This window comes from Otolemur garnettii, unplaced genomic scaffold, assembly GCF_000181295.1.
Source record: "Otolemur garnettii isolate 467f Iridium unplaced genomic scaffold, OtoGar3 scaffold00211, whole genome shotgun sequence".
Taxonomy (NCBI): domain Eukaryota; kingdom Metazoa; phylum Chordata; class Mammalia; order Primates; family Galagidae; genus Otolemur; species Otolemur garnettii.
This window is the reverse complement of record NW_003852606.1, coordinates 1,301,078-1,311,895: the sequence shown is the minus strand read 5'-3', so window position 1 is coordinate 1,311,895 and position 10,818 is coordinate 1,301,078. Positions and strand designations below refer to the sequence as shown.

The following is a 10,818-nucleotide window of genomic DNA, read 5'->3' as shown; positions in this document are numbered from 1 at the left end:
ATGAAATCGTTCAGCCTGATCCTACTCATCTTCCTCCTCGCTGGGCTGGGTTCCAAGGCTGCCCCGTCCGCCTCTTCGCCTTTAGGCACTGACTTTCCAGGGATGAAACATCCTTCTAAGACTTCCTCTCCTGCTTCTGAAAATTCCACTAGAGATCGGCCTAACTCAGAATTCCCGGGGACTCTTTATCCTGAACCCTCTCAGACACCTCACATAGTTTTCCCGGAGGCCTCCATCCCCCTTAACTTCACCGAGACCCCCATCCCAGACCTCCTAGAAACCTCACTCTCAGTGTCTCCTAAGACCCCTAAGGCTGACTCACTCCCAATCTCAATATCAGAATCACTGGACAGCCCCAAAATTAACTCCTCTCAAATGACACACACAGAGCCTACTAAGACCCACAAACTTGACAGGACTGAAAATCTACACCCAGCATCCTCTGAGATCCCCCAAACTGATGCCTCCAAAACTTCATGCCTGGAATTTCCTGAGGCCCAAAACACTTACCCTATGCAAACCGCACACCAAGAACCCCCAGAGATTCCCAGACTTAATGCCACTGAAATCTCACACGCAGGAACTACCAAGACCCCAAATCCTGACCCCACCAAGACCTTTGACCCTAAATCTCCAGAAACACATAATCCTGACACCACTCAGAGCCCCAACTCTGAATTTTCCCAGACCCTGTATCCTGACACTACTGAAACTCCCCACCCGGAATCCCCTGTGACCCACAACCTCAACCCCACTGAAATTTCTCAAACCAAATTCCCCACAACCCAATTCCAAGATGCAACAGATATCCTCATTACCTCTGACCCTGAAATCGCCACTAGTCTTTATCCAGAAACACCTGCACCCTTAGGGAATAAAGGTATTGCCCTAATTCAGCTGCCCTTAAGACCCAAACTAGAAACACTTGCAGTCACCCACCCTGACTCCCCTAAATTGCCCACCTCAGATTCACCAGAGGCCATTGAACTGAAAGCTCCCCAGAACTCTGGCCCTAAGGGGCCCGACTCTTCTCATCCCTCAGCCCGGATTGCAGGCCCCCTTGCTCTTCTAGGGCCCCCAAATCAGCTGGCCCCTGCCACTCTGCAGGCACCCCAGCGGCGCAGTGGAAGTGAGAGAGTCAACACTATCATCGTGGTAGAACGAGTGAAGGAGACCGGTGAGGGGCGGGGAGCTGGACTCCTGGATCTAAGGGAGGTGGTGGGGCCTAGGGATGGGTTCGTGAGTCTGGGAGAGGGGAAGCCTGGGAGCTCAGATGGCTAGTCTCCTCCTGCAGGCGTGACTCTGGTGGGGCGCCCACGCGGCTCAGCAGGCGGGGCCCTTTGCCTGTTCTTTGCGGGGATTGGGCTGCTGCTTGGCATCTTCCTGCTGCTGTGGTGTCTCTACCGTCGGGCAGCTCAACACCGACCTTTCGCACACCACCGGCTACCGAACGACGGAGATGAGCCTGGTGAGTGCCCTGCCCCTTGAGCACCAGCACTTTTCCCTAACTTGGTCTCACCCGGCATTATAGGGAGCCCCGTTTTTTCAAAAGGTACAAATTCCCTGTCCAAGGTCAATGAAAGTCTTGACCCCTTTATGGCCACGTCATGGCCCCTAATTGCCTAATTGTCTGGAATTTCACACACACACACACACACACACACACACACACACACGTCTAGCTCTTTCCCTAACGCATTTGGGAAGGGGTCAAGCCCAGAGCCACCCGTCTCTACAAGCCCTGCCCATTCCTCCCTCCGGTGGGAGGGAGAGGCTGTATGTCTCGACCCTTCATTGTAGATCCTGCCCCTTCTGCGTGGATACCTCTCCTCTCTGTTTATTCAGTGGCCCTCACTCTTGCTTTGAAAACCCAGTTTAAATGTGTGGTCAGGCAGGCCTCCTATCAGCTTGCAGATGATCTCGCCTCTTTGCTCCCACAGTTATGCATTTAGATACCCCAAAGGACCCCTACGACCTCTACTTTTATGCTCCGGATGCCTGGATCCCTTCTCACATTGCCACCAAGCAACCACTGCCCACACCCCCGCTGCCACCCAAGCTGCCCCCACCGCCCCGCGGAAGTCGCCCTCAGAGCCTGGAGGCATTGTCTCCTGCCACGCTCCCCAACAATTTTGTATGAGCCATAGCTGAGTCCTGCCAGACCTGCAAATCCCCCCAAAAGAGGGAGGACCCAAAGGTCTTGTCCTCCTGGCATGCTTTGCTACATAGTGGTCCTCTGAGATAAAGAGTCCAACACAGAGATGCTTTTGCTGTGGTCTGAGAACACGGTCTGAGGTGGAATAAATCACGTGTTTCCAAGACTACATATCTCTCTGACCTGAGTCCTTGGGCAGGAGGGGCTGGAGTCTCAAACCGCTGGAAATGAAGGAGAAGGGGGTTAGGGAATGATTCTTTTGGCTCCAAAAGAGGAAGGAGCTTGGATCTGGGACTCCCCAGTGTGAGGAAGGAGGGGGCTAGGGACCAGGGCTCCTGTGACCCCCCACAGCCAATGACAGCTAAGTCTGTACACCAAAGCATTTTATTGGGAGTGGGGCAAGGCAGGATTAATAGTCACAGAGACACAAAGACACAACCCTGCCCCTGGAAAAACACCCCTCTCCCCCAGCCCCATCCCTTTCCTGGGATTTTGTGACTTCTCTTATGTGTGTTCCCCAAATTCTAGGCTGAAAGAGGGGTGCTTGAGAGGTGAAAGACCCCAGATCTTGAGTCATTTAGCCCCTGAGGGACACAACAAATGGCCACTGAGAAACTGAGGGTAGTCTGAAACTACCCAGGAGAATAAAGTGCAAGGAACTGGCAGAAGGGGGGCATCTTGAAACCACCATGGGGAAGTTCAATGGTGATGGCTTCAAACTATTGGACTTGAGCAGCCACTATTTAGACCTGAAAAATCACATAAGAAAAAGTGCACAGGAGTGAAGAGAGGCATATTGTTAAAATTGCCATATAGGGTTTTTTCATAGACATTATGCTAAACTAGAGAGAAGGTTCTAAACAATTTGGTGTTTCAGCAGAATCTGCTGGTAGGGGGAGGCATGAAGTGAAAGGAGAGATGGGGGGAACTTGAAACCGCCATTTTTCCTCAGAAACGCTGGTGAGAATCAACCCCTAGAATGATGGGGATGGGTGATTTGTTAAACCAACCTGGGAAATGCAGAATAGAGTTGAAAGAGATTTAAAACTTCTAAGAGAGGACCTTGAATTTTTCTGAAAGGAGGGGGGAGCTGGGATTAGCCTGAGAGCCCTGGGGTTAAAGGGAAGGGGAGAGATGCCTCAAAACCACAAGAGAGAGTAAGAGGTTCCACTGTCCATTAAAATAAAGCCCTGAAGGGAGATATTTGAAACCGCTGAGGCAAAATGGGTAGAGAAGGGAAACTTTAGGGGAATTTGGGTATCCTTGAAACTGCCAATCTGCAGCTCCACTACCCCTGAGAGGCAGTTGGGAAGGAAAGAGGATTTAACAGCACTGGGAACAAGGGAGAGTGCTTCTTAGGCCCTAGACAGGACAGAGAGCAGTAGGATCCCTTGACACTGTCACTCAGGCCCAAGATGTGTGAAGTAGAGGTCCTGGAAACTGCCATTCAGTGGGAGGCACATGGTCAGTAGTCTCGGACAGGGGGTGGGGGTCTTGGGGGTTGAACTGTGCTGTGTGTGGCCCCATAGGAGGGAGGGGGTGCAGGGGGTGCCCCTGGTGGTTCAACATCATCTTCCATTTCACTGTCATCACTGCCAGCCAGCTGGTCATGGCCAACAAAGCCACACTTCTCTTCACTCATCTCCTCAGGCTCTGCCCACGGCTGCTTCTCTCCAGAAGCAAAGACCCCATAGAAGATAACACCACCATAGTGCACCAGGGAGGCGATTAAGAACACATACTGCCATTCCTCCCGAGTCTGTGGAGGAACAACAGGGATGAGGTCAAAGGGAGGACAGAGAAAATGACTGGAGAGAACATGTAGGGGGAAGAAGGCCCAGAGGAAGGGAGGTAGAGATTCATAGGGAGGTAGAGATCCAGAAAGGGCAAGGGCAGTGTCCCAGTGAGGTGACACAGCATGGTCAGAAAGGTACCATGCATACATTTGCAGGGCGAGTGAGTCAGAGCTGGTACACCCACCTTGTGCTTAGTCATGGCACCCACGATGATGGGGCAAACCATGCCCGACAATGTCCCCACACCATTGGAGATGCCCATGAGGATGCTGGCATAGCGAGGGGCAATATCCAGGTGGTTCACATTGAACCCTGGTAGAAAGACAAGTCAGAAGTGTCACACCTGCATCTCACACCAGTGATTCACACTGGAATGTTCCAGAGTGCCCACCATTTTCCAGCTGGGAGGCCCCATTTCCGAGCCAGGAAGTTCCTACAAAGCTGACCAGAGTCCCCCAAGCTGCAGATCCACGGTTCTCACCAGAAATTGCAAAGCCGCTGAAGCCTACAGCTAGGACCAGGAAGGAAATGGCCACACCTTTGGAATGAGAATAGCCGACCACCAGCAGTAGCGTGGCTTCCATCCCAAAGCCTATAAGAAAGCGGTGTTTCCTAAGTGTTGACAGAGACTGGGCACAAACTGCCCCATACTGCCTTTACAGTCTAAATCATGCCCCAGTCTACCTGTTTGCACCCCAGTCTGGCCACCTCTAAGCCAGGGCCCCATCATATCTAACCAGTGTCTCCCAGGCCCAGCCCCTGACCATGCCCTCTGGCTACATGGAGCCTAAAGGGCCTTGCTTCCTGACTAGGCCATGTCACGCTTCCACATATCGTCACCTTTCCTCACTGTCCCCACTCTTTAGTCAAAGCTCATCCCGGTCCCCCGACTCATAGGCCCTCTTCATCACCTACTTCACGTTCTACCACACCCAGCTTCCTGCAGGCCCAGCCCTCCCACGTCCAACTTGGTCTCGCCTCTGCTCCACCTGAATAGTCATTACACGCCATGGCCCTTTAGACTTCTCTTCCATCCAGGCTCTCTCTCCTACCAGCATCTTCCTGTTGGCCTCGCCCCTTGACGTCATCTATGACCACGCCCCACGCCAGCTCTGCCCGGCCAGGTCCTGCCCCACTTACCGCCACAGTTCATCAACTTGCGCACGTTGGTGGTGGACATGATGCGGCGGCTCCGCAGGAAGTCGGCGATCTGGCCCCCAATGGGCACGATGATGGTCATCACCAAGTGTGGCAGTGCTGACACCAGGCCCACCTGCAGAAACAGAAGCACAAGGGATGGGGAAGTCAGGGCTGCTGGCTCCTCGCCTCTGCTCTTTCCAGTCTCTGAATCCAGGCCTTGCTCCCTCCACTCCCTCGTCCATGCTTCCTGCCTTCTCCTCTTGAGCCCTACCTTGCTGATTTCAAAACCAAACACTTCTTCGAAGTAGGCGGGTTGGGAGATAAGCAGCAAGTAGAACGTCCAACTACGGCAGAAGTTGGCCACGATGATGGCGTAGACTGGCATGGACGTGAAGAAGCGCCGCCAAGGTGTGCTAAACTTCTGTGAGGGGCGAGGGAAGGGGCTGCTAAGATGCAGGCAAAGGCTGGGGGCTTCTCCGTGTCCCTTTAGGAACCCCACTATAGTCACACAGAGAACAAGGGATTCCGACTCCTGGGACTCAGGGGCGCCACCCGTGGAAATCTAGGGATCTCAGCCTCACTGTGATACTTTCAGGATGAAGGAGTCCTGACGTTACAGTAGCCCTCAGATTCACGGGTGTCAGGACCCTATGATCACCCGTAGGGACCATAAGTGTGGGCCTAGGAGTCTCTTTCTATTCAATTACTGTGCCCAAATCTAGCCTCATCTACCCCAAGGTCTAAGCAAAACCTCCACATTCTAATCCTGCCTTCGCTGGTTTTAACCACGCCCACATCAGTCGTTCTAATCCCGCTCACCTCGCGACCTAGCTCCACCCTCCACACCTGCTAATACCGTCCATAGTGTGTTGTAACCTGACTCCTAGGTTCTAGTTCCACTCTCTGCATTTCAGTCCTGTCTCCTCTGGAACCCGCCGACCAGCCAACATCTACACGTTGCGCGGGTTTCAGCCTGGATATCCCTCCCGGCCCCACTCCCGCAGACTTGGGCCCGGACCGTAAGGGGGTTCATGAGTTTGGCGCTCTCGCCGATGGCTTCCTCGATGTACTTGCGCTCCTCCTCGGAGATGCTGGGGTGCAGCGCAGGGGATTCATAGGAGACGAGCAGCCAGAACAGGTACCAAAAGATCCCGAAACTGCCTGGAGGGATTCAGGAGGGGGAGGGGAGCAGGATGACAACTGGACCTGCTTCACCCCAGCGCCACCCCCAACCAGGTATTGGGTCCCTCACCATAGACGTAGAAAACAGAGCTCCATCCCGAATACTGCACCAGGACCCCGGCGAGGGGCATCGCAACCACCGCCCCAGCATAGGAACCTAAGGGAAGGATAAGGGATAGAAAACAGGCCCATCGTCCCTCAGATCCAGGAGTGCGGAGCCCCAGCCCCTTTTTCTGGGCTCTCAGACGCAGGAGTTTGGATTCCTAGCCCCTTCCTCTCACCACAAAAGGCTGTTGTCGCCAGGCGGCTACGTTCTAAGGGTGGGGCCCATTTGCTCCAGATCCCGTGGCAGGCGGGGTATGTGACCCCCTAGGGAGGAGAAAACCAAGGTCAACAAGATGAGGCTTGGTCTGAACAGGGTTAGGTTCACGTGGGGCGGGGCTTTACCTCTACCAACCCCTGCAGAATTCTCACGAAGATGACACAGCCATAGTGTACGCGGGCAGCCGAGGGGATAAGCATGTTAAGAGTGGAGGTAGCCACAATAGCAAAGCCGAAAACCCTAATGAGAAGATGGGAGTGACCAGCTATCCTGCTATGCCTACAATTCTTTTCTTCCCGCCCACAGGAACCTGGGTAGGCCCTGTGTTTCGGCCCCACCACCTCTGTGACAGTCACAAGCCCCACCTTCCTCTAAGACCCTGCCCCCAATTCAGGCTCCTCCCATTTCCCCAGAGTCCGCCCCCAAATTCAAGACCACACCCTCTGGTTCCTCCCATAAAACTGTAGTTTCCGCCCACCTTGAGACCCTATCTCTGTACCTGTTGGCTGCGAATTTTTGACAGATAAATCCTCCAGGAATCTGAGTGACAATGTAGCCCCAGAAAAAGGAGCCGTGTATGAGGCCGACAGTCTCTGGATCCCAGCCGAACTGGGCTTTCTGCGGGCCAAAAGGCACATCAAACCAGCCGCCCTGGCCCAGACTCTGCCCCTCCGCCAATCAGCACCCACAGACTTAGCCCCTCAGCCAATCAGCAGCAAGGAAGCCCTCCCTCCGCCGAACACCTGCTAATCGAAGCTCATGCCATTTCTCTGTCAATCAGAGTAGACGACTCTGCCCTTCACGTTGCCAGGGCCCCACCTTAAAGACAGGGCTCGTTGCAGCCTAGAAGCCTCACTTTGACTGCTTCCTTGCCTCAGTTCGTGTCTAGGAGCCTTTGTATGAAGATGGCTCTCTTTCTGAACTGTTTTCTGAGTAACCTGATTGGGACCTAGGCAAGGAAAATAAGCACCCAAAGAGCTGGACCAAATAGAAAGGGAGGGCCTTCAGGTAGGGCACAACCCAAATTGAGATGTTTTCCCCCGATGCAGCAGTACTGCGTGCACTAAAATTAAAATAGGGGGCTGGGCGCGGTGGCTGGTATCTGGGAGGCCAGATTACTCTGAGAGGCCGAGGTGAGAGAATCTCTTGAGGCTAGGAGTTTAAGACTAGCCTGAGTTTGGGAGGCCCAGGGGGGTGGATCGCCTGAGCTCACAGGTTCGAGACCAGCCTGAGCTAGAGAGAGACCCCCATCTCTAAAAATAGCTGGGCATTGTGGCCAGCGCATGTTGTCCCAGCTACTGGGGAGGCTGATGCAAAAGAATCACTTGAGCCCAAGAGTTAGAGGTTGCTGTAAGCTATGACTCCAGAGCACTCTACCGGGGGTGACAAAGTGAGACTCTGTCTCAGAAAAAAAAAAAAAAAAAAGACTAGCCTGAGCAATAGCGAGACTCCTTTTCTACAAAAATAGAAAAATATATATCTGGGGTGATGGTGCCCACCTGTAGCCTGTGGCCCCAGCCACTTGGGAGACTAAGGCAGATCGCTTGATCCCAGGAGTTTACGATTATAGTGAGCTACGATGATGTCACTGCACTCTAGCCCCGGCAACCATAGCTCTGTGAGTAGGGTGCCCGCCACATACACTGAGGCTGGGGGGTTCAAGCCCCGCCCAGGCCTGCTAAACAACAATAACAACTGCAACTAAAAAATAGCTGGGCGTTATGGCGGGCACCTGTAATCCCAGCTACTCAGGAGGCTGAGGCAAAAGAATCACTTAAACCCAGGAGTTTGAGGTTGCTGTGAGCTGTGACGCCACAGCACTCTTCCTAGGGCAACATAGTGGGACTCTGTCTAAATAGTAATAATAATAATAATAATAGAGGGAAGTCTTATATGGGCAGGGGTTTAAATAAAGGCTAGAGCAGACCCTGTAGAATGTAGGCAGGAGCAAGGTTTCACACAAACCAGGATCAAAATTAAGGGAGGAACCTGATAGGGACTGAGAGTAAGTCAATATGACGCAGTGACACGAGTGTGAGACACAGGTGTGAAGAAAATTGCTAATGGGTCCAAAATAGAGAAAAGACAACACTTAAAGTACGGATTACTGGGGTCTATGTTTTGTAATCGGAGATCTGAGGTAGGGGCGGGGCTTAGAAAGGGCTAGCCTCCATGCTAGGTCCCTGCTAAGGGACGACACCGATGGATGAGACTACCCAAAATTGGGTTTTGGAAGGGGCGAGGCCTGTGCGGCTCATAGGCGAGAATGATGTCATGAGGGCATGGGCAGGGCTAGCAGGCCGTGGCTGTGCCAGGGCCCTGGCCCTGAGCTACCTGCACCACCACGTGGCCCCCGCGGTGGGTAGTGCTGTTGTTGACCATGGAGACGATGGCCACGCCCAAGTTGCAGCGGATGCCAAAACTGATACAGAAGCCCAGACCGCTCATTATGGCGATAATGTAGCGGCGAGGGAGGCCGAAGCAGGTGCAGTCCACAACCGGCGGGTCCCGGGTTTGCGTCGTCACTGGGCGCCCGTCGGCACTCAGCTCCAGAGTCTCTGCACCTTCCTGCCTCTTCTCTAGAAGGCTGTGGGGCAACAAGAGCCAAACACTCAGAAGTCTGGACCCCCAGGCTCCTCCTTCCCTCCTTCCCCCGACACTTGAGTCCAGGCAAAACCTCCTTTTCAAGACACAGAATTCTAAGGCGGCACCCCCGCCCTCCCAAAGGAGTCCAAGCCCCTGGCTCCTTTCATCCCCAGGATCCAGTAATCCAGACCCCTATCTCCGTCTCCCTTAGACCAAGAATTCAGACCCTCAGCCACCTTCTCCTTCCGACTTAGGTGCCAAGGTCTCAGTCCCCTTTCCCCCAGCCTGATCTCTCTCAATTCAGGAGTTTTAGACCTCAAATTACCCTTTGAGATCCAAGAGTCTGTCCTCAACCCCCACCCCCAAATCCGAAGACTCTCTAGCTCCCTCTCCCAGATACGAGTCTATTTGAGGAAGTAAAAGGTGCTACGGAGATGCTTCAGGAAAGGTGTCAAGAGAGCAGATGCTTCTCAGCCACGTCTGCTATATATACCAAGCTCCTCTCCTCCCCTGCCCTCCTGGCATGCCCTTCCCTACTTCCAAGCCCCAGGTGTGGGACCGACATCCAGCTGACTTAATCATAGCCACCAGAAGCCCATTCCCAGGAACACGGGTGTGGAGACACATTCTAGACCCTGGGAATCCAGCAGCCCAGCCTGGGCATCCCTGGGGAGCCTTGAGTTCAGGCTATCAGCCTAGAGGATAGGGAGGAGGCGTGGTAAGTGGTGTCCTGGCAGGGGACAGATGGCACTGGCAGGGGGGTTGGCTCATTCCCCAGCATGCCTCTTGCCCCCGCCCATTCTGGATCCAGAGCTGAGTCTATGATGATGGATAAGGTACTTGAAGGGCCACCTCAAACCAGAGATAGGCTACAGGGACACAGAGGTGACACCGAGACAGATGGGGAAAGACCTAAAAGGAGAGTAGCAGAGATGGGGAGAATTACACAAAGGCCCAGAGAGGGAGGGTCAGAGACACAGTCAAGAAAGAGATACAGAGAGACGGAGACAGGGACACAAAGGCCAGGAGAGAAGGGGACAGGAACCCAGAGAGAGGGGCATAGGGACCGACAGAGAGGGGGCAGAGACCCAAAGAGAAGGGACAGAAAGATAGGGAGGGAGCGGCAGAAACCCAGACAGGGAAACAGGAAAACAGAGACCCAGAATTTGAGAGAAAGATGGAGAGACTGGAAGACAAGAGAGACACAAGTCGGGGATGGAATTTGTGAGGTGCAGCCCCTCTCTGAAGCGGGTAGGCAGCCAGGGGATCGGGCTGGATCCCAGGAAGGGGCTAGAACAGATGGAGACAAGGGAGACTAGGACGGGGGAGGAAAGAACAGCCAGACGGTCTAGGGGGAGGGAGGTGGAAGAGAAGAGAGAACACAGCAACCCCTCCCTATCCTAGAACTTAAGGAGGTGGGGAGAAGCAGTTAAGAAATGGGGGAGAGGAAAAAGAGGGGGGTGGACAGAACCCTGGGGGAGGAGGAATGAAACCCTAAGGCAGGGGTGGGAACAGAGGGCCAGAGAGAAGAGGAATTGAAGCCACTAGAATGAGGAGTGCAGGATGGCAGGGACTCTCCCTCAATCAGAACATGTCAGCCAATGAGATGAGACTTTGACCCAGGGTGATATCAGATG

General features: G+C 53.7%; 2 protein-coding genes across 2 annotated transcripts in view; one reads left to right on the top strand and one right to left on the bottom strand.

Moving 5' to 3' along the window:
• On the top strand, positions 1-2,140 carry GFY (golgi associated olfactory signaling regulator). Its single transcript, XM_003801492.1, has 3 exons — positions 1-1,177; positions 1,295-1,468; positions 1,941-2,140. Exons 1-3 carry the CDS (start codon positions 1-3, stop codon positions 2,138-2,140), a joined length of 1,551 nt encoding a protein of 516 aa, XP_003801540.1.
• A 379-nt stretch (positions 2,141-2,519) lies between these two features.
• SLC17A7 (solute carrier family 17 member 7) overlaps positions 2,520-10,818 on the bottom strand; it is an 11,514-nt gene continuing 3,215 nt past the window's right edge. Inside the window, exons 2-12 of the mRNA XM_003801491.1 lie at positions 8,930-9,182; positions 7,095-7,213; positions 6,721-6,835; positions 6,555-6,642; positions 6,344-6,430; positions 6,110-6,252; positions 5,363-5,512; positions 5,092-5,224; positions 4,433-4,543; positions 4,136-4,263; positions 2,520-3,914 (exon numbers count right to left, since the gene is read on the bottom strand). Coding sequence (XP_003801539.1) covers positions 3,621-3,914; positions 4,136-4,263; positions 4,433-4,543; positions 5,092-5,224; positions 5,363-5,512; positions 6,110-6,252; positions 6,344-6,430; positions 6,555-6,642; positions 6,721-6,835; positions 7,095-7,213; positions 8,930-9,182 — 1,621 coding nt within the window. The 3' untranslated portion in view covers positions 2,520-3,620. The remainder of the gene's footprint in view (positions 3,915-4,135; positions 4,264-4,432; positions 4,544-5,091; positions 5,225-5,362; positions 5,513-6,109; positions 6,253-6,343; positions 6,431-6,554; positions 6,643-6,720; positions 6,836-7,094; positions 7,214-8,929; positions 9,183-10,818) is intronic.

Bases quoted from the DNA above. Each gene is read 5' to 3' on its own strand.
- GFY (XM_003801492.1), top strand. From the start codon at position 1: ATGAAATCGTTCAGCCTGATCCTACTCATCTTCCTCCTCGCTGGGCTG. The intron at 1,178-1,294 runs GTGAGGGGCGGG...CTCCTCCTGCAG, and splicing joins AGAACGAGTGAAGGAGACCG to GCGTGACTCTGGTGGGGCGC. The intron at 1,469-1,940 runs GTGAGTGCCCTG...TTGCTCCCACAG, and splicing joins GAACGACGGAGATGAGCCTG to TTATGCATTTAGATACCCCA.